General features: G+C 40.3%; 2 protein-coding genes across 2 annotated transcripts; both read right to left on the reverse strand.

Annotated features, from left to right (window-relative positions):
- Positions 1-202: 202 nt before the first annotated feature.
- On the reverse strand, positions 203-1,123 carry LOC128122528 (olfactory receptor 10-like). Its single transcript, XM_052758157.1, has one exon. The coding sequence runs from the start codon at positions 1,121-1,123 to the stop codon at positions 203-205; it is 921 nt and encodes a 306-aa protein (XP_052614117.1).
- An 11,411-nt stretch (positions 1,124-12,534) lies between these two features.
- On the reverse strand, positions 12,535-13,470 carry LOC128122264 (olfactory receptor 10-like). Its single transcript, XM_052757669.1, has one exon. It carries the CDS (start codon positions 13,468-13,470, stop codon positions 12,535-12,537), a length of 936 nt encoding a protein of 311 aa, XP_052613629.1.
- Between the last annotated feature and the right edge of the window lie 6,099 nt (positions 13,471-19,569).

A 19,569-nucleotide genomic window follows, 5' to 3' on the forward strand; every position in this document is an offset into this window, starting at 1 on the left:
AATTTGAAAAACACCATTAAAAAAATACAATTCTTGTTTGAAAGTCCCTATGGAAATATATTCAGTCAGACTTTCCCCCATTCCACAAAATTCTTTGTCTCACTTCTAAGGGAAAGTATGTTGGGCACAGAATTCTTGACAGTGTGAGAGATATTATACAATATTTTATCCAGACACCTTTCTCCTCTTATTCCTAGTCTATTCACTTCCCAAGCACCTTCCACAGAGCCCCCTTCACATCCTTGTTTCTCAGGGTATAAATCAGAGGGTTCAGCATAGGAGTAACTATAGTATAAAAAAGGGCAACAAACTTTCCTTCACTCTCAGCATACCCATGGACAGGTTGGAGATATGTGTACATGGCTGAGCCATAAAAGAGGCAAACCACCATGATGTGGGACCCACAAGTCCCCAGAGCCCTTCTGCGCCCAGCCACTGACTTAATCTTCAGCACCACATGAGCAATGTGTGCATAGGTCCCTAGAATTAGTGTTACAGGACAGGCCAACATTATGACTCCAGCCACAAACAAGTTGTCCTCTATTCCCTCTGTGTCCTCACAAGCCAGCTTCAGGAGAACAAGCATATCACAGAAGAAGTGGTTCAGGTGACGGCCACAGAGAGGTATGGTCATGATGAGGCCTGTCTGAGTCAGGGAGATGGCAAGGCCTCCCACCCAGGAGGAGATGGCCAATGCCTGGCAGAGAAGGGGGTGCATAATGCTAGTGTAGTGTAGTGGATGGCACACAGCGGCATAGCGGTCGAAAGCCATTACCACGAGGAGCACACACTCAGTTCCCCCCAGCAAGAGCACTGTGAAGAACTGGGTCATGCACCCAGCATAGCTCATGGTCTTGTCAAGTCCAGAAATATTGACAAGAAGCTGAGGCACAGTGCTGGTGGTGTAGCAGAGGTCCAGGAAAGAGAGGTTGTTGAGGAAGAAGTACATTGGCGTTTGCAGCCGACGATCCATTCGTGAGATTGTGATGATGGTGGAGTTGCCAAAGATGGTTAGGAAGTAGAAAATTAAAATGAAGATAAAAAAGATGTGCTCCAGTTGAGGCCAATCTGAGAAGCCCATTAAAATGAAGCCACCTTCCAGGCTGGTGTTGAAACTGTCCATAGCCCTTCAGCCTCACAAAACAGAAACAATTCAAAGCTTGCTATCATAGGAGGCGCTCTGAAGTCACTTGAGCCCACAGAGTCACTCAAAGCTGTAGGAATCCTGACACGTCTGCCTTCCTTCTGGTCTATCTCCTGTTGACTCTCTGCCTAGGTGCCACAGGCTGAAGACCCAAAGAGTCCTTGTTCTAAACCTGCAGTCAGGTTGGATTCCACGAACTGCAGGACCTACAAGCAGGGTAGATTATCACCCAATTATCTACAGTGGATTGACTCCACTGTGCAGCACATCATCTGATAGGAACCAGATTGGTTTCCTACTATCAGTGATGCACACTGTGGCGATGAAAGCCATAGTCACAAGGAGCACATAATCAGTTACACCCAGCCATAGTGCTATGAAGAGCTGAGCTACACACCCAGCATAGCTGATAGTCTGATCAACTTGGGAAAGGTTGATCAGGAGCTGGGGCACAGTGCTACCGGTGAAGCAGAAGTCTGGGAAGGAGAGGTGCTCAAGGAAGAAGCACATGGATGCTCGCTGTTGAAGGTTCAGTGAGTGAGGGCAATGATGGTGGTGTTGCCACCGAGGCTTAGAGGGTAGAAAACGGAAATGAAGATGAGGAGGATAAATTCTAGTTAAGGCTAATCCGAGAAGCCTACCAATATGAAGCCTTCTAAGCTGAGATTGAAACTACCCATAGCCCCCTACTCTCACAAACTTCAGAAGACAATGGAATGATTCTTATTGTAAAAGGCACTGAGATGCTCCTTTTGCTGAAGTGAGTTGATTTCTCACTTTGCTCCACAAAGCAATTAAAGCTGGATGAAAGCCTTGCATGTTTGCCACCATTCTGCTCTCTCTCCTTCACCTGTTGACTCTGCACAGGTTGCATAGGCTGGAGACAGAGGGAATCCTTGTTTTAAACTTCTAGTCAGCTTGGATTCCAAGAGCAGCAAAGACATGAAAGACTATCTCCAAAATGTGAAATATTATCTACAATGATGACACTACATTTATACTCACACTGATCTCCCAAGAAGACCATTATTGGCAGATTAACAATTTATGGGCTCACATTGCGGGACTAGAGCTGAGACAATGATAGCTGGACCACACCTTGACTTGGCTTGCTTAATAATGTGATCTTCTTGGCCCACATCTTTCTCAATTTAGACCCCAGTCTCGAGATATTTGTACCCTACAGATAAACATGTGGTCACTGGATTCCTTTGTCTGATCCTCTTCTCAGTATGCACTGACTCACTACACTTACTCTGCATCTCGCTGTTCCTTATCTTCAGTTGGCCTGTTGCTATTCGTGGCTGAGTCTAGCTGTTGGTATTGATGGGTTTAGGGCTTTTGAAGTAAAAAAAAAAATTACACTGCAAAGAACAAGAATTAAAGCATTATTCCACAATGTTCTATATACACCCCAGAGTCCTAGGCTCCATATTATACTTAATTATTCAATGCAGCTCTACTCTCCATGCCTGAATTTTCTATTCTTAATTCTATTCTTACCCAGGGAAGAGATGATTGGAGTAGTAGTCATGTGGCCTTTGCTTGAATCATATTCCTTCTGCCTGTTTGATTTGTGTCTTAATTCTGGCCACCTAGTGCTCTAGATAGCATATTTTCAACCCTGTAGGGATGTGCTGCCTTCCTCACAGTCTTGACTTGAGGATCCAGGAGCACCAGTGTGGAATCTGCTGTTAAATTCTTATGAAAGAACCCCCAGCACTGTTATTCTCATTTGCTCCTTTGCATAGTCTATGAGCAAAGTGTTTCAGCAGAAGAGGAGGAAGGAGTCCCCAGGATGACTTCAGAGGTTTCACTCTGGCTGCTCATTTTTCTGCAATTAAGTGTGTATGGGTAGTGTAACGGTCTCTGAGGCCCTGTCCACGACCAGTCATCATCTGCCATGAAGGATTTAGAGCCTGTAGCTACATCACAAAAAAATACAACCACAAATAAGTTTCTTATGATGAGTCTCCCCATCATGAATATTTTCTCACTTCTCATCATCTCCCCTGTGACAAGATGCTCCCTTCTCACCAGACCTATCTTCCTTAAACAGTTTCTTTCTCTCTTTTAAATATGCCTTTGTGCCTCTACACGGTGTGACTCTTCATCAGTAGAGAATACAGTGAATGTAAAGACAAATGCTGGTGGCTTCTTTTGCTGTCTAAGAAAAAGATGATACATTAATATCACTTTCTTTCATGGCATAGCAATTTTAAATAAAATTTGTTGAGTAAAACATTAGACTCTCACTACAAAGTCAGTAGGAATTAATTTTCCCCTAAGAAACTAGATCAGCTACACACTTTCATATACTAAAAGGGAGGAAAGGTATTAAAAAGTTGGTTCTTTTAAAAGCTCATTTGCTGAGGTAAAATTACAAAAAGAACTGTAAGGTTTTATGGTATCTATATGCAGGTCTTTTACCTGTTCATTTGGTTTTATCCCAAGATACTTTGTTCTTTTTATTCTATTGTGCATGAAACAGTGGCATTATATTTTTTCTCTGATAGTTGGGTGACTTTGGAGATAGTTTCTTTTTTAATGTATTTGTATCTTGTAAGTTAGGTCAGCTCTTTCATCAGTTCTGACACTTTTCTGCTGTTGCTTGTGTATTGAGGGTATTATGTTCATATTATCAAGTCTCTCAAAAGCAGAGGTTGCCTTTCATTTCTTTGTCCCAGGGAAACTGGATATATACATGCAGAAGGATAGAGAGAGACCCATATCCCACATCATATGTAAATATTAACTGAACATGGGGAACTTTGATATTGCTCTTGGCATTTTTTTTATGTATTATAGCAAACACAAAAACCAATGACAGTGAAACGCACTGTGGAGCGTGAACAATAATGATGTCTCTAGGTACATTCTTCCACTGTGACCAATGGGGTACTGTAGTTCAGGCTGTTGATAATCTGAAAGGCTATGCATGTCGGGGGAGGGGACAGAAAATAAATGAGCAATTTCCATACAACACTGCTATGACTTAAACTCCTCTAAAATAATATCTACTTTAATCATTGTAAGAAAAATGAACATTTGACAAGAAAAATGCACAAAAATAAATAGTTTCTATGCTAAACAATAAAGAGTTTGCTTCTGAATAATTTACCCTTTAAGAAATAATAACAGAAGTTGTTTGGAGAAAAGTAAAGTGAAACAGACATCCAACTTGTATCTACATGAAGGTCCGTGTGTGTTGGGGTAAGGGTGGCACAGAGATTGTGGGAGTGGTCAACCAGTGACTGATTCAGCCTCAGACCCATACCATGAGGGTGAGCCCACTCCTGGCACTGCCTGGAGTGCCAGGACCCCAGAGGCTGGATGGTCCAGAGACCGAGGATAGAACCAAACATGACTGGAGAAAACAATGTCAACATAATGATGCCTAATGATATTCTGCTATACTCATTGGTGACTATACTCATACATTGTCATCAAAGAGCTTTCATCCAGTAACTGATGGAAACAGATGCAGAGAACCACTGCTAAACACTGGACAGAGCTCAGGAAATCCTGATGAAGAGGGGGAAGAGGGATTGTACAAACCAGTCAAGGACATCCCAAGAAAACCCACAGAAACAACTAACCAGCCCTCATAGGTGCTCACAGAGTCTGAACCAACAACTAAGGAGTCTACATGGGACTTACCTAGGCCCTTTACATATATGTGACAATTGTGTAGCTTAATCATCTTGTGGGACCCCTAACGGTGGGAACAGAGGCTGTCTCTAATGCTTTGGTTGGCTTTTGGCGACCTATTCTTCATACTGGGTTGCCTTGTCCAGCCTTAATACAAGGGGAGGAGCTTAGTCCTACTGCAACTTGATATGCCATGCTTTGATGATACCCATGGATGGCCTACCCCTTTCTGAACAGAAACAGAGGAAGAGTGGTTTGGGGGGTGCAGAGGGGAGAAGGATTCAATTGCTGGAGTTATGACACCTTTTTAATCTTTCAAACATTTTTCCCACTCCACTCTCCCTTGTGGTCAGTAGCCGGGGTCTGACTTATGCTCATATTTAATAATCAAGATAATCAAAGGTGTAAATAAAATTACCCCCTGAGAAACATTTCCATTCTTGAACAGTAACTGCAATTTACTGATCACATGGACACAAATTTGGCCTCTAGTATATCTCAAACATCATTTCTTTCCCCCTTTTATTAAACTTAGATTTTTCTCTCATAAAATATAATCAGAATACAGTTTCCCCTCCCTCTCCTCCTCCACATTCCTCCCTACCTCCTCTCCCATCCAGATCCTCATGTCTTTCATTAGAAAAGCCCAGGTTTCTAAGAGATAACAACCAAACATAACAAAATGAAACATAATAAGATAAAATGAAATCATCATATGGAAGTTAGACAAGCCAAGCCAACAGAAAAATAAAAGCCCTGAGAGAAGGCACAAGAATCAGAGACCCACTCATTTACACACTCAGGAATTCCATAAAAGTACTAACTGAAAGCTACAGCATATATGCAGAGGACCTGGTGCAGACCTATGTAGGCGCTGTGATTATTGCTGCTTCAGTCTCTGTGAGTTCTTATGAGCTGTGCTTAGTTGTTGAACATCTTTTTCTAATTCTATATTATGAGCCAGATATGTTTTGACTGTGGTCAGGGACTGGGCAGAAATGAGCCTCCCACTGCATGTGGGTGAGAGCTGGTGAGGAGGATACAATGAAAAGCATGCAGATGTACGAAGATCTCCTCCTAGCTGATGAGTCTCCAAATACTGAGGAAAATGGATGCAGCTTGGAAGTTTCCCTGTGTTCTATTCCTCAAGCTGAGGTCATTGCTTGAAAGTATCTTGTCCTGTTGATTGTTGAAAGTGGAAGTGATCCTAAGCAAACGTAACCAGCTCCAAATAATGTATGCACTAATCCTAGCCATCACCAGATGTTACAGTTATTATTTAGTGGATGGTCTGAACATATTAGACAAAATATCAACTGTTATACAAGTTCTTGGCAGTACACAGAGTAGGACATCGACTGAACATCTAGAATCAAAGCATAGTAAAATTGAGAAACCATTTTTAAACACTGTTCCTGGGAAACAGGTGTTCCTAACTAAGCATTAGAACCTGAAAAGGGAATGTTTAAAGATAAGTGTGATCATTAGTAGAAAAGAGTAAAGATATGTCCTGTAGAAAAGCCATGAATTTGCCTTGCTCTTTTCCTACAGGCACAACACAGAACAACTGATACATTACAGGAAGACAAATGTCACTCTCCAAGAACACTTGAAAAAAGAGTGAAGGTTTCTAAAAGCAGCTTGCCTGGAAGGGAAGTGATATTCAGGCAACTTTAAAGCTTCTGCTCTCTCAAAGGGTGCAAGATGCCTGTCCAGGATATGACAAAATGTTTCTGCATAGATCAAAGATTGTGTTGGTGGTTTGGTGTGTTCCAATCAGAACTAGTGGTCTCTACTTTTATACTTTTACTTATATTTAAAAAATGTTCTCTCCTGCCACTGATCTATTTGGCACACAGAATTCTGAGTTATATTACAAAAACCGGTGATTACCTGGGTTGAAATCCTTATATGTATTTTTCCTTTTCTCTCCTTCCTTCCTTCCTTCCTTCCTTCCTTCCTTCCTTCCTTCCTTCCTTCCTTCCTTCCTTCCTTCCTTCCCTTTCTTTCTTTCTTTCTTTCTTTCTTTCTTTCTTTCTTTCTTTCTTTCTTTCTTTCTTTCTGTCTTCCTTCCTTCCTTCCTTCCTTCCTTCCTTCCTTCCTTCCTTCCTTCCTTCCTTCTTTCTCTCTTTTTATTTATTCTTCTCTCATACAATACATCCTGACCAGTTTCCCCTCCCCGCTACTTCTCCCAGTACCCCTCCCCTCCCCTCTCCCCCAGATCTGCTCCTCCTTCATTTCCCTTCAGAAAGGAGCAGGCTTCCCAGGGATATCAACCAAACATGGCATAACAAGATACAATAAGACTAGGCAGAAGTGTATTTTCAGTGCATCTATACATGATCTTTAAAAATAGCAAACTTCTTGGTCAACAACCACGTTTAAATTTTTTTCTTACAGGATGCAGTTCTACACCCTTCAGCCAATTCTATTTAGTAAATGATGTTGTTGAACTATACTGAAACTGTGATCTAGCTATGAAATTTCATCTTTTCTCTGAGCAAATGTGGTTCCACAAATTCCTTCCTAACCAACTTTGTTGTTTGACCTTGTTTGTCTTGGAGTGGTTAAGTAGGGATCAAAACATCCTTCAAACCATTCTCTATTCCTAACTGCTGTGCTACAAAGTTAGTCACTGTCTGATCTGGGTGCCATTCCCTCTGCACTATAGAGCACAGGGCTGCCTATAGTATTCCTAGAGTCTTTAGGAAAGTCTGCTGCAAGACATGTCTATCAAATATCCAGTAGGAACCCATAGAAATGTCTACTATAAGACCAAGAAAGCATGTAGATTGAAGTCAACATAATCAACATTCAAAGACTGAAGTAACACATTGCTTATTTTCATTGTGAGTGGCTCAATCTGGAAGAGGTTCCCTCCTGTTGTCTACTGCTCTAAGAATTTCTTGATTTATTTCAATAACCCTGACAGGACCTCTATTCTTTGTCTTTTGGATCTGGTGTTTGGAATTTCCTTGGCTATCAAAGTTTTGGTATCATATTATCTGCTACAGAAGGGAATTCTAAGTGTTAATTGCCCAGTGTAACGTCTCTTATTTTCTGTATTTTAACTGTGTAACCTAAGGAGCTCACCCAGTCAGCACTTACCTGGAGTTCAAAACTTTCAACAATTCTGTTGACTGAAAAGGAGAAATGATGCCCACCAGAGACTGGTGACAGCTACTGATGTCTGAAAGTCGGTTTGGAAGAACTCGGGTCAGAACTTCTGTCTCAGAGAAATCATGATAGTAAATGATCTTCCCTCAGCAGCACACAATGCTGATGCTCCAGACCTTAGAGATGAGAGCCCTGAAGATGGAGAGCCATCAGCCTCCTTCTGATCTCAAAACTAGGCTGGCATAGTGTGACACCATTTCTTGACTGTGTATTCATACACACATTCTTTGGCGACAATGGTAAGGAGAATGAGTTGACAAATGTATGTGGTTTTGGAGACTGCTGGGATCCATCGCACTACTTATAATTAGCAGAATGGCCCTCTAAGATTGGCCCTGCAATTTCTCAGTTCTCTCTATTCCCCACGCTCTGCCAGGCTAATTTGCCTTACTAATTGTTCTCAAAATACAACTTCTTACTTGATCGTAGGACTCTGTAGTCTGAGATACATTCTACCTCCCTCCTTTGATGGCAGTTCTACTAGACCTTCACCAATCAGACCACATGCCATGTCTCACTTGAGGCACTGCCATGTTCACGACACTTCAAATCTGTTTCTTCGTTGTACCCTTCCTGTAGTGCTCATAAATTCCCAGATATGTTTACAAACAGGAATGGATCCAACTCATTACTTTTGCTGGGGAGTACAATACTTTCATTTTTCTGTAAGATGTGTAATATATTAATATTCATTGTTTTGTGTCTTGTTTTTATTTATAATAATCTTACAACTTCATACACTTACTTAACATAATATACTGAATCTTGAAAAAAAAACCCCAAAAATAATGTACTGAAAAATAATACTCTTTCATACTATGGGAAATAAAAAAGTCAATGCACAGTTACCTATAGTCACTTAAAGAACCATAATATGACTTAAGGAAATAGCTTTGCCATTACTAGCCTTGTGATCTGACATGCTTGAGCCTTAGTTTCCCCACCTTTAAGATGAAGTTACCATGACCTACCTTGAATCACTGCTTGTGAACTCCTGTATATGGCAGATAGTCTCTCAGTGATAGTATTAGTATCGTATTAATTTTTAGGCCTTCATTTCGACTGAAAGGAGAACAAGAATATGATCTTTGATTCAAGGAAGTTCATATTCAAAGGAAAAGAGAAGCTCACATATATCAGCTAGGAAACAGGAAAAAAGTATACAATTCAGAATAAAGTGACTTAGTAGTCTTTTAAAAATACTTAATTTATTTAATTTTATTTGGTGTATATAGGTGTTTCGCCTGCATGTTTGCTGGTGCGTCATGTGTGAAAAGTGCCAGCAGAGGCCAGAAGAGGGCACTGAATTCACTAGAATTAGAGCTGCAAATGGCTGGGAGCTGCCATGTAGGTGCTGGCAATCAAACCCAGGTCAACTGGAAGAGCAGCCAGTGCTCTCAACTGCTGAGCCATCTTTCCAGCCCCTGACTTAATACTCTTTTAAAAAGATTTATTTATTTATTTATTTATTTATTTTCCCCTGATAATAATCAAGAAAGTTTTGATAGTGGTTTGTTATAAGCTTGGTAGAATTCAACAATGAAGTCATCTGGTACTGGGTATTTCTTTGGTGAGATGCTTTTTAAATCACTTATTTAATCTTAATGATTGTGATGATTCCATTGAAGCTTTACATTTCTTTATGATTCAGTCTTGCTAAGCTTGTCCATTTTGTCTGTGTCATCGAACTCATTGGTTTACTGTTTCTCAGAGAGATCTCCAGTGGTCTGTGCATTTTCACGGTGTCTGCTGCAATGGTATTAATTGTTCAGTCTTCTCTTTCTTTTTTTTTTTCTAGCCAAGGTGTCTTAGTTAGGGTTTCTATTGCTATGAAGAGACACCATAACCATTTAATTGTGGAGGCATACAGTTCAGAAGGGCTTACACTCCATTTCATCATGATGTAGAGCATATCAGCATGCAGGCAGACATTTGCTGGCTACATCTTGATCAGAAGGCAACAGAAAGTGGTCTGTGACACTGAGAGAAGCTTAAGAAAAAGAGACCTCAAAGCCCGCCTCCACAATGCTATATTTCCTTCAACAGGGCCACACCTATTTTAACAAGCCCACACCTCCTAATAATGTCACTACCTATGAGCTTATGGAGGCCAATTAAATTCAAACTATCACACAAGAGTTTGTCATTTTTTTTTTTTTTTTGGTTATTCGAGACAGGGTTTCTCTGTGTAGCTTTGCGCCTTTCCTGGAACTCACTTGGTAGCCCAGGCTGGCCTCAAACTCACAGAGATCCGCCTGGTTCTGCTTCCCGAGTGCTGGGATTAAAGGCGTGCGCCACCACCGCCCGGCCTCATTTTGTTATTTTTAATAGTCAGCTTTTCATTTTGTTTATCACTCCTATATATGTATGATCATATATAGAACAAACATATATATGTATACATACATTTGTCTAAGATTGGCTTAATTCTCTTAATATAATTATCTCAGGTTTCATTCATTTTTTTCTGCAAATGACATGGCTTTGCTCTTGGTGGCAAAAATCATTTAGCCACTGTTTTGAATAAGAAGGTCTATGGCTGCCCAGGGGTTAGAGGTTTCCATGGAGATAGCATCTGCATCCCACAAGACATAAATTGCAAAAGCAGTGGCCATGTGTGCCCAGCTGTACCACTTGCTTCCCTGGGGTAATGCTATCTTTAATGATCATCTCTCTTTACTGACTGTCAAATAAAAGAGTAATGCACTAGTCACAAAACTTTATTTAGTCCTCCTTTCTCTATAAGTATGTATATATGCCATAATTGTTTAAACAGTATGAAAGGATGCAAAAGAAAGCATTTGTTTCAGGTATATGGTTAGTGATTATCTTGAGTTAAAGAGGTGTAAAGGTGTGGATGGCTGAGTAGTAGCTAAGGAAGTAGGATCAGAAGTATAATAGGCCAGGTCCAAATGCTGACCCTTCATTTAATGCTTAGGTAACCTGAAGCAAGTTATACAAAAATTACTTAAACTTTAGTGCCTTAATCAGTAAAACTAATGCAATGATGGGGAGAGGGACTATAGCTATTTAAAATGTTGAGGTACTAAGTGTGACAATGTAGTACACTCTTCAGCATGGATTTTTGACACAAAAGGTTCAAGAAATGGAAGCAATGATCACATTGCTTTATACATTCACCTTACACAAAGAACAAAAGCATGCACACTGATGGCAGAATGTTCATAATTCGGGAGAATGCAGAAGCCAGGTCAGAACAGAGCAGGGAGAATTTGTGATGCACTTTCTGCTCCCATTTAGTTTCCTTTCCAACTTTCCAAGCTCACTCCTCTACTCTTAAGCTTTCACTCTTGAGACTGGCTGGACATCTCAGTGACACAGGGACACATTTTCTAGTGTGGTGATTTGCAAGCTTGGATACCCAGGACCTTGAAAAAAAAAGTGTGATGGGGAGGGGAATCCTTTCACAGAAAGAGAGAAGCATACGGGCAATGGTTTGGGTTGGCTTGGGCTTACAAAAGTGTTGCAGGCTCATGTCATGTGAACGTGGATAAGTTACTTAAAAACTCTGAAGCTTAGTTTAATCATGAATTACTGGTGATTATATGTAGCTCTCACAGTTATTTGTATAAAAATATTTCAAAGATTAAGTAGCGATTGCTGTTGGAATTAAGACTTTTTTATCCAACCAGAAAAATGACTAAAACTTTAAAGCTTATTTACAAGGATATCTATTCTTTGATCTGAAACCATCGTTTAAGTACCTGAAAAGAAACCGTTGTGGTAGGATCTGTAGGCTGCATCTGTCCTGCCTACACTAACTCCTCTCTCTGCATTTACTAGGGTTACTTTCATTCTTTCTCTTTGTTATACCACTTTCTCCATGCTTATTGTTTTTATAATCATTTTTATTCTCTTCTCTTGTCAATGAAAAATATCTTCACCATGGCAACAAACAAACCTATTGGGCCCATCTGAGAAGGCTTCGATGCTCTTCTTATTTGGTGCTGTTTCACAGATTTTGTTATTTTCTTTAAGTATTAGTGAAGTGACATCATGTCTAAAACTCTCTTCTGATGATGTATATCAGGCCATAGTCTCCTTTTTCCCCCTCTGGTAATAGTGGGCACTAAAAAACTAAAAAGGCAGAGGTGATCTAAGCCGTGATGTATGGAAGGATGCAGCCAACTAGTTAGAAAACCAGTGATGAACAATGTTCTATACCTATGGGCAAAGTACCATCTACACAACATACAATGGGAATCACCGGCTTTGGAAAAGGGGTGTCTCATTCAATTAAGTCTTCCCTCATACTCAGAAATTCCTAAACACCTGTGCTAGTCTTCCATGTGGTGAGAATAGACCATCTTCTCAAACATTCCTGTGCAATGTTTAAGCTAAATCAGCTTTGATCCCCTTCTTCCAAGGACTGTACACACTGACAGAGAAAGAAGCTAAAGAGATCTTGACTTTCACCTCCCAAAGAGGAAAGGAACAAAATTCTGAGACTTGCTGAAGGATATTTCTTAGTCAGCAGAACAGGATGAACTTAATGATATGAGAGCTATCACAGAAAGTTGTAGTGGCCCTATTTTCTTCCCCTACCGCGAGTCTGTGCCTCTCCCTAGCACCCTCCACAGAGCCCCCTTCACATCCTTGTTCCTCAGGGTGTAAATCAGAGGGTTGAGCATGGGGGTGATGATAGTATAAAAAAGAGCAACAAACTTCCCCTTGCTCTCAGAATAGCTGCCCTTGGGCTGTAAGTATGTGTAGATGGCTGAGCCATAAAACATAGAGACCACCACAAGGTGGGACCCACAAGTCCCAAAAGCTTTTCTCTGTCCAGCCATTGACTTGATCTTCAGTACTGCCCTGGCAATCTGTGCATAGGAGCCAAGAATTAATGCTGCAGGGAAAACCAAGATTATGGATCTGGCCACAAACATCTTGACCTCTGTTCCTCCCGTGTCCTCACAGGCCAACTTCAGGAGAACAGGCATCTCACAGAAGAAGTGATTCAGTTGGTGTCCACAGAGTGGCATGGTCATCATGAGGCCTGTCTGAATCAGAGAGTTTAAGAAGCCTCCTACCCATGAGGCAATCGCCAATGCCTGGCAGAGAAGGGGGTGCATGATGGTCATGTAGTACAGGGGACGACACACAGCAGCATAGCGGTCAAAGGCCATCACCACCAGGAGCACACACTCAGTAGAGCCCAGAGCGAGAGATATGAACAGCTGGGCCACACACCCTCCATAGCTGATGGTCCTGTCAAGTCCATGAAGGTTGATCAGGAGTTGGGGCACAGTGCTGGTGGTGTAGCAGAGGTCCAGGAAGGAGAGGTGGGAGAGGAAGAAGTACATGGGAGTGTGTAATCGAAGGTCCATTTGGGAGAGAGCAATGATGGCGGTGTTGCCAAAGAGAGTTAGAGAGTAGAAGATTGAAATAAAGACAAAAAGGAAGAGTTCCAGCTGAGGCCAATCTGAGAAGCCCACCAAAACGAAGCTCCCTCCTAAACTGTCATTGAAGCTATCCATAGCCTTTTATGTGCACAAACAGCAGGGGGCAATTTAATGTCCACTATGAAGGATGCTAATTTAAACAACATTCCCGGTATTCCCTTAGTTTTCCTAAACCAGGCACTTGGATTTCCATTTATTTGCTCAGTTCCATCTGCCAAATAATCTTTCTCTCATTAGCACAGAGATAAGTGCATTAGGATGATAGGACATTTGTTTGAACCTTACTTAGTCCTGTTGCTTGTGTATTCCAGAATTTTAGCCAAGTTTGTCAATCCTTGAATCTGATACTTCCTTTTCTGAAAGTAGAGTTGACACCCTGCTTCCCTAATAGAACTGACATTTGTATCCATTTTCACTAATGTGGAAACTGCATTTGAAAAATCGAATGCAGGACTGGTGTTCATCTAGGTGGTAAAGGGTTTGGTTTTGATTCCAAGAACTTCTAAAGTCAAGCAAAATACATGAAAATTACTGACTGCAAAAGTGCATGTAGTATTCTACGGTCTTCTCTTTTGTTCTCCATAGTCTATGAGGCACAGTTTCTGCCCATTAAGACTCAGGTCTAACCAGGATGAGGTCACATGTTTGTCCCTCTTGTACATCTGTGACCTTCTGCTCAGTGTAAATGGTCAGTGTGCCAACGTGGGAGGCCTCGCTCATACCACTGCCATGGAAAAGATTAAGAAGAGTGGTGTTCCATCCTTTTAGGGGGAAATTATTTATAACAAATTTGTTTCTTTTCATGAATCATTGTGCTTGGGATGTACGGTAACTTTTCAATTTATCAATCCATTTTTCGACTTCCCAGGAGGAGTTGTTTTCATATCTCAAATCCAAAGTTCCTTGCATCAATATTCTCTAGAATCTATTGTATTCAGTGACAATCTTTCACATCTCTTTGTTCCTCAAAAGCTCAGAATTCCTGGGTGCCAGACAACACAGAGTTTAAAAAGACATGTCTTCCCTTAAGCATGTTAACATTACTAATATTGACAAGTGCTAGATTACTGTTACTTTCATCCAGGGCATGTAGAAGATGTTAAACACTTTTTTTGTGTGAAACATTTGATTTTTTCTTCAATTCTCATGAAATATTCCTTCAGGAAACCTAAGAATTAACCATGAACACACTTTAATGAATTATGGTAGTGGAATATGCATAAAATTGCTTGTGTTTAAAGGTTAATATTTCTTGTGGTAAAAATATGAAAGGTATATGAAAATTTTATTACAAAGAAAGAAATCAGTGATTAACAGAAGTTTCACCTCTGCTTACTGTGAGAAATGATGCCAATTTCATATATTGCCCTCTCATTAAATCTGTATTAGAAGGTCACTAACGGCACCATGATGGATCAATGCTGCAAGAAATTCATTTGAGTATCACACTTGTGCCCTTTTGGAAAAGATGGAGAAAATATAAATTATAATGATCAAGTGTTAAGATACATGTTTTTTAAATCAGCACATGCAAGATCGTTTTTGATGGAGATTAAGTGCTCTGATGCATTCTTAAATTATGAAGGATGTGTCATATATACTTTTAACACTGGTGTGTCCTGCCAATATTCTTTAAAGACCATCCAACTGGATCTGTTGAATTTATTCAGCATTGTACCCTCATCTCACAGCGCAGTGTTGGAGGGATGAAAGTCTCTTAATCAACATTTTTGGGTGAATTAATGAGTGTGTTCCACACCCTGGTACTGTGTATGATACACCCAAATAGCTCAGATATATTTATTTTCTGTGCGATAATAATGAATCAACACTGTCCTATTCTCATTTTGTGATATGCTAGATGCTAGCCACTCATACTGTACATTTTAATCTCAATCATATTCATACTATCATGTAGACATTCTTAACATACCAACAATTCAACAAAATATCAAAAGAATTATTTTATGAAAATTCCTAAAATCCCAATCCCCAAAGATTTTAACATAATGTAATCAAGAGCTAGATGATATTAAGTGCCTGCTACAGTCTGCAAAACAATACTGAACAGGCAGCATTGAACTGAGTTTCAGAACCTCTGCTGGACATGTACAGAACTGATTTGACAATAATTTATTTTAAAAGTAGAAACTAGAAAGTGACCAAGGAGTACAGGGCCAAAGACTCAGAGTGAGGAAACAGTATTCACTTGACTGATGGATTTTAACAAATGCAAGCTAAGATTTGATAAAAATGGTGGTACAGAACCTTAATAGTTTTGGAGGAAATCCAAAAGTAATTTCTTATTCATGTGCAGATTTTCAAATCAAAGCTTGCTGAGTGAAACCCCGGGCTAACTTCTTCATCCACGGTATATTGCTCTGTTATTCTTTCCATGGCTCGTTTCCCATTTCTATCTTCACTGGGATTTCTTTCTTTGACTCAATTATTTCTTTGTTGACTATTTTCTGGATTATATCTTCCACTTTCCTATGAATCTAATTATGAAAAAAATGTAAGGTTTTATGGTCTCCCTGACAAAATCAGATTAGGAAGTTGACCTTATTCAGATTTAAAATTTTGGTACCTAGAGTAATGACAGATGCATGAGAATGCTTAATATACCCCTGAGCCTGCAGGCTCAGACTTGTTACAGTTTTGAATAGGTCTGTAGGTATAAACTGACATTGTATAGGCTTGTGTGGACAGTAAGGTGTAGAGGTAGCCCTACTTCCTTGGAATCTGATCTGTGTAACTGGAATCTAGTACACAATGAGAATCAATACATTGATTGTAAGTTAAAGTTTCTTCCATCTCTGCCCCACTGTATTGAATTTCATCTGCCACACAAAGACTCATGCCTGCTTGTGAGTCGCTTCTCTGGGAGAACGAGTCTGCCGTTCTAATCCCCATGGCTCAATAAAGGAAAATAGTGTCATGTAAGCTCCAGTCAAAGTGACAACTTAAAATTTCTGTTTCATTTCATATTGCCCAAATATTGTATTTCAGCGAAGAAGAAAATTATGTTTATCTGACGTATGACTATTTCATGATGGCTTGTGTCTCCATCCCACCCATCCACAAATACCTTCCTACAACTTCATCCTGAAATAAAAATAACCATATCTGACTACCTGGCAGTCAGATAGAATAGGGAGTATTAAGCACTGGTGGTAGGTTGCTTTAAAACTGATAGGAGATCAAAGAACAGTAAGATTGACAAGGTATGTAAACATCCTAGATGAGGAGCAGTGATCTAAATAGAGTTTTTACATTGGAAAACAAGTGTACATTGTTTAAAACCTGTCACACAGAAAAAGCCCCAATTCTCTTTGTTCTTAAAAGGTCCAAGCTTAGACCAACTGGTGACATTTCCAAGAAGGCAGATTGTGGTTTAATACGAGCCGAACTGAAGAAAGAGCAAAGTGACCTAAAAATACACCATTGTGAAAGGAAGTGATTCTCCTGTAACCTGAAAAGGTGCCTGCTCACTCAAAGGGGAGGATTTGATCAGAATATTGTAAAAAGCTTCCTTCAGTCACTGAATGATGAACTGAAACATTGCAGAATACTTCCCAGCCCTGATATTTGTTTTGTATGTATTTTAAAAGTTTATTTCTTGTACCAAATCTTTTTGGGCCACACAAAGCATTCTTAATATCATTTACATATTTTGTTTTCAGCTATAGAAAAGTCAATGATTATCTATGTTCAACTTTCTGTGTGCCTGTGTGTGTGAGTATGTGCATGGACCAGTGTATCTATGCATAATCTCCATAATGAATTTATTGGTCAGGACTCATGCTTGAAAATTTTTTCCTTTTTTTTTCTGAGACAGGGTTTCTCTGTATAGTTTTGGTGCCTGTCCTGGATCTCGCTCTGTAGACCAGACTGGCCTTGAACTTACAGAGATCCTCCTGCCTCTGCCTCCCAAGTGCTGAGATTAAAGGCTTGCGCCACTGCTGCCTGGCTGAAAATTTTTTCCAGCAGCACATGTTATTTCATCTTCCACGCTAGTCCACTAATTTAATATTGCCAGACTGTAGTGGAACCCTATTCAAACCATTACATTTAATCTTCTGGGTGGAGGGCTCTCAGGAATTCTTTCTTGATTACCTTCATTGTGAACTGTGAATTTTAAAAACTAATCTAAGTTCACTTCTTCCTATTATGCCACACAGGAAGCTCTCTCCATCAGTGTCTGGGATATGAACTCACTATCAAACCTTACCAGGCACCAAAGCAGCCTCCTGCCCAACGTGTTCATCTACAGGCTCAATAACTTTCTGATCTGGATTTTGTCCCTTCACACTAAGACCACACAGCATCCCATACTATGGCACAGGTTTATTTAGGGTGACCTCCAATACTGATAAATAGTCCAAACAACACGATTACATTGGCAATATACTGCTACAAAATCAGGGTTTGAATCCAGCTAGCTTTTTTGACATGAAAGACTAAATTGACAAATTGCTTATTTTCTGTCTCTTTCTACGGATGAGTTCCTCTCACTGTCTATGCTTCCAGCAAGTCTTCCTAGTTTTGAAATTTGAAATTTTGTTATGTTTTATATGTTCAGGTGAGAGGACAGATACCAATAAAGACTATAGATAACAAAATATGCTTTTTCATAAATTTAACATTTCTATGTGCTCAAACCAGGCAACCAGCAGAGTGGAACCCAGTGCCAATTGCCTAGTACAATATTGTCATTTTTTGATTTTAGAATGTGAATCTTGAGCTTCTCACTCAATTGTCACTTACCTAGAGCTCCAGAAGAGAGAACCATGTCATTTACCACCCTCAGTTCTCTTGGTTTGTGAGGCATATCTGAGACTATCTATATCTAGAGAGGTTCAAGGTAGACTTGTTTCTTTGAGGTACTGGTCCATTTTGGGGCGCGTATAAAGGTCTTAGGACAGGGCTCCCATCCTGGAGAAGTCATGACTATGCATAGTTCTGACTGGGAGAGAGGTAATTGAGCCTCCTAACCTAGAAGGTAGAGGCATCCCCCCTGTGCAGCCAATGTTTATCCTAACTAACTGAGACCGGGTAGGACCTAGTGCTTTATCAAAGACCTTTGGACTTTAAGGATATCTAGACATCTCCTGACCCTCAGAGTGTGAACACCTCACTCAGTTCTGTCCTGGGGGCATTACGTATTCCTCCTGACAAAAAAATTGTTCATCAAGTATGGCCTTGGAGACCTCTGTGCCCCAATGTGGCAATTATAACCAACTGGCAGACTCTCAAAGACCTGCCGTACAGCCTTGAGTTCCGTCGATTCTCTATGCTGTGCCCAAGCCAAACAAATCCAGCCAGTGTCTTTACAACTTACCCTTACTTACTCGTTAGACTCCTCATAATGAGATTCTTCATATTTCCTGTGCTTTGGCCCAAGTCCTGTCATCAGTCAGACCAAATTCCGTATCTCCTGTGGAATTTTACCACACACCTGAATTCATTTCCTTCTATGGACTCCTCAGACAACACTCATTCTCCCCATGTGTGAAAGTGGTCCAACTAAACATTTATTTCCTTGGTGAAAAAGCTTGAGGTTTTTCATGTATGTCACAACCAATATTTAATATATCATTGTTTCTTCTTTTTATCCTGTTTTACCTACAATAAACCTGAAAAATCAATATTTTCTTTGGTAGTGCAGACTCAGGCAGAATAAAAGGAGATTCTAAGGGGTCACATGTTAGCTAGCACTGCGGGAAAACGAGGACACTGAAAAACCTGCCCTTAACAGGTTCTCAGCAAGCACGACTTCACTGTCTCTGCAAAGAGGAAAACCACAAAAGTGGCAAAGTCACTCCCTTCAGCTCTAGCAATGGCTGCCCTTGAAGACCGAGAGTGCTGGAGATTTCTCAGTGAAACCCCTTTAAGCCTAAGGGTGACCAATATGATCCCTCAGGTGACTCAACACCACAAGTACAAATATGAATTTTTGTTTAGATAACAAGGTTTTCTTCTCTGCCTTGATTTGGATCATGTACTAACTAAGCAATTCACTAAATCTTAGAGTATAGTAAAAATTAGTTTTCTCCAATGGAGTCTCATTGGGTATACAAACCACACTTAAGGGCAGGCCCCATGCCCAGCAGTAGAGAGCCAACACAAGGTGAACTCAGTGGTATTTTGTCCCATAATGCTTTGTTTGGGCTT

Source organism: Peromyscus californicus, unplaced genomic scaffold, assembly GCF_007827085.1.
Source record: "Peromyscus californicus insignis strain IS unplaced genomic scaffold, ASM782708v3 Scaffold_3__1_contigs__length_106647218, whole genome shotgun sequence".
Classification (NCBI taxonomy): domain Eukaryota; kingdom Metazoa; phylum Chordata; class Mammalia; order Rodentia; family Cricetidae; genus Peromyscus; species Peromyscus californicus.

Coding starts and splice junctions, on each gene's coding strand:
- LOC128122528 (XM_052758157.1), bottom strand. CDS start 1,123: ATGGACAGTTTCAACACCAGCCTGGAAGGTGGCTTCATTTTAATGGGC.
- LOC128122264 (XM_052757669.1), bottom strand. CDS start 13,470: ATGGATAGCTTCAATGACAGTTTAGGAGGGAGCTTCGTTTTGGTGGGC.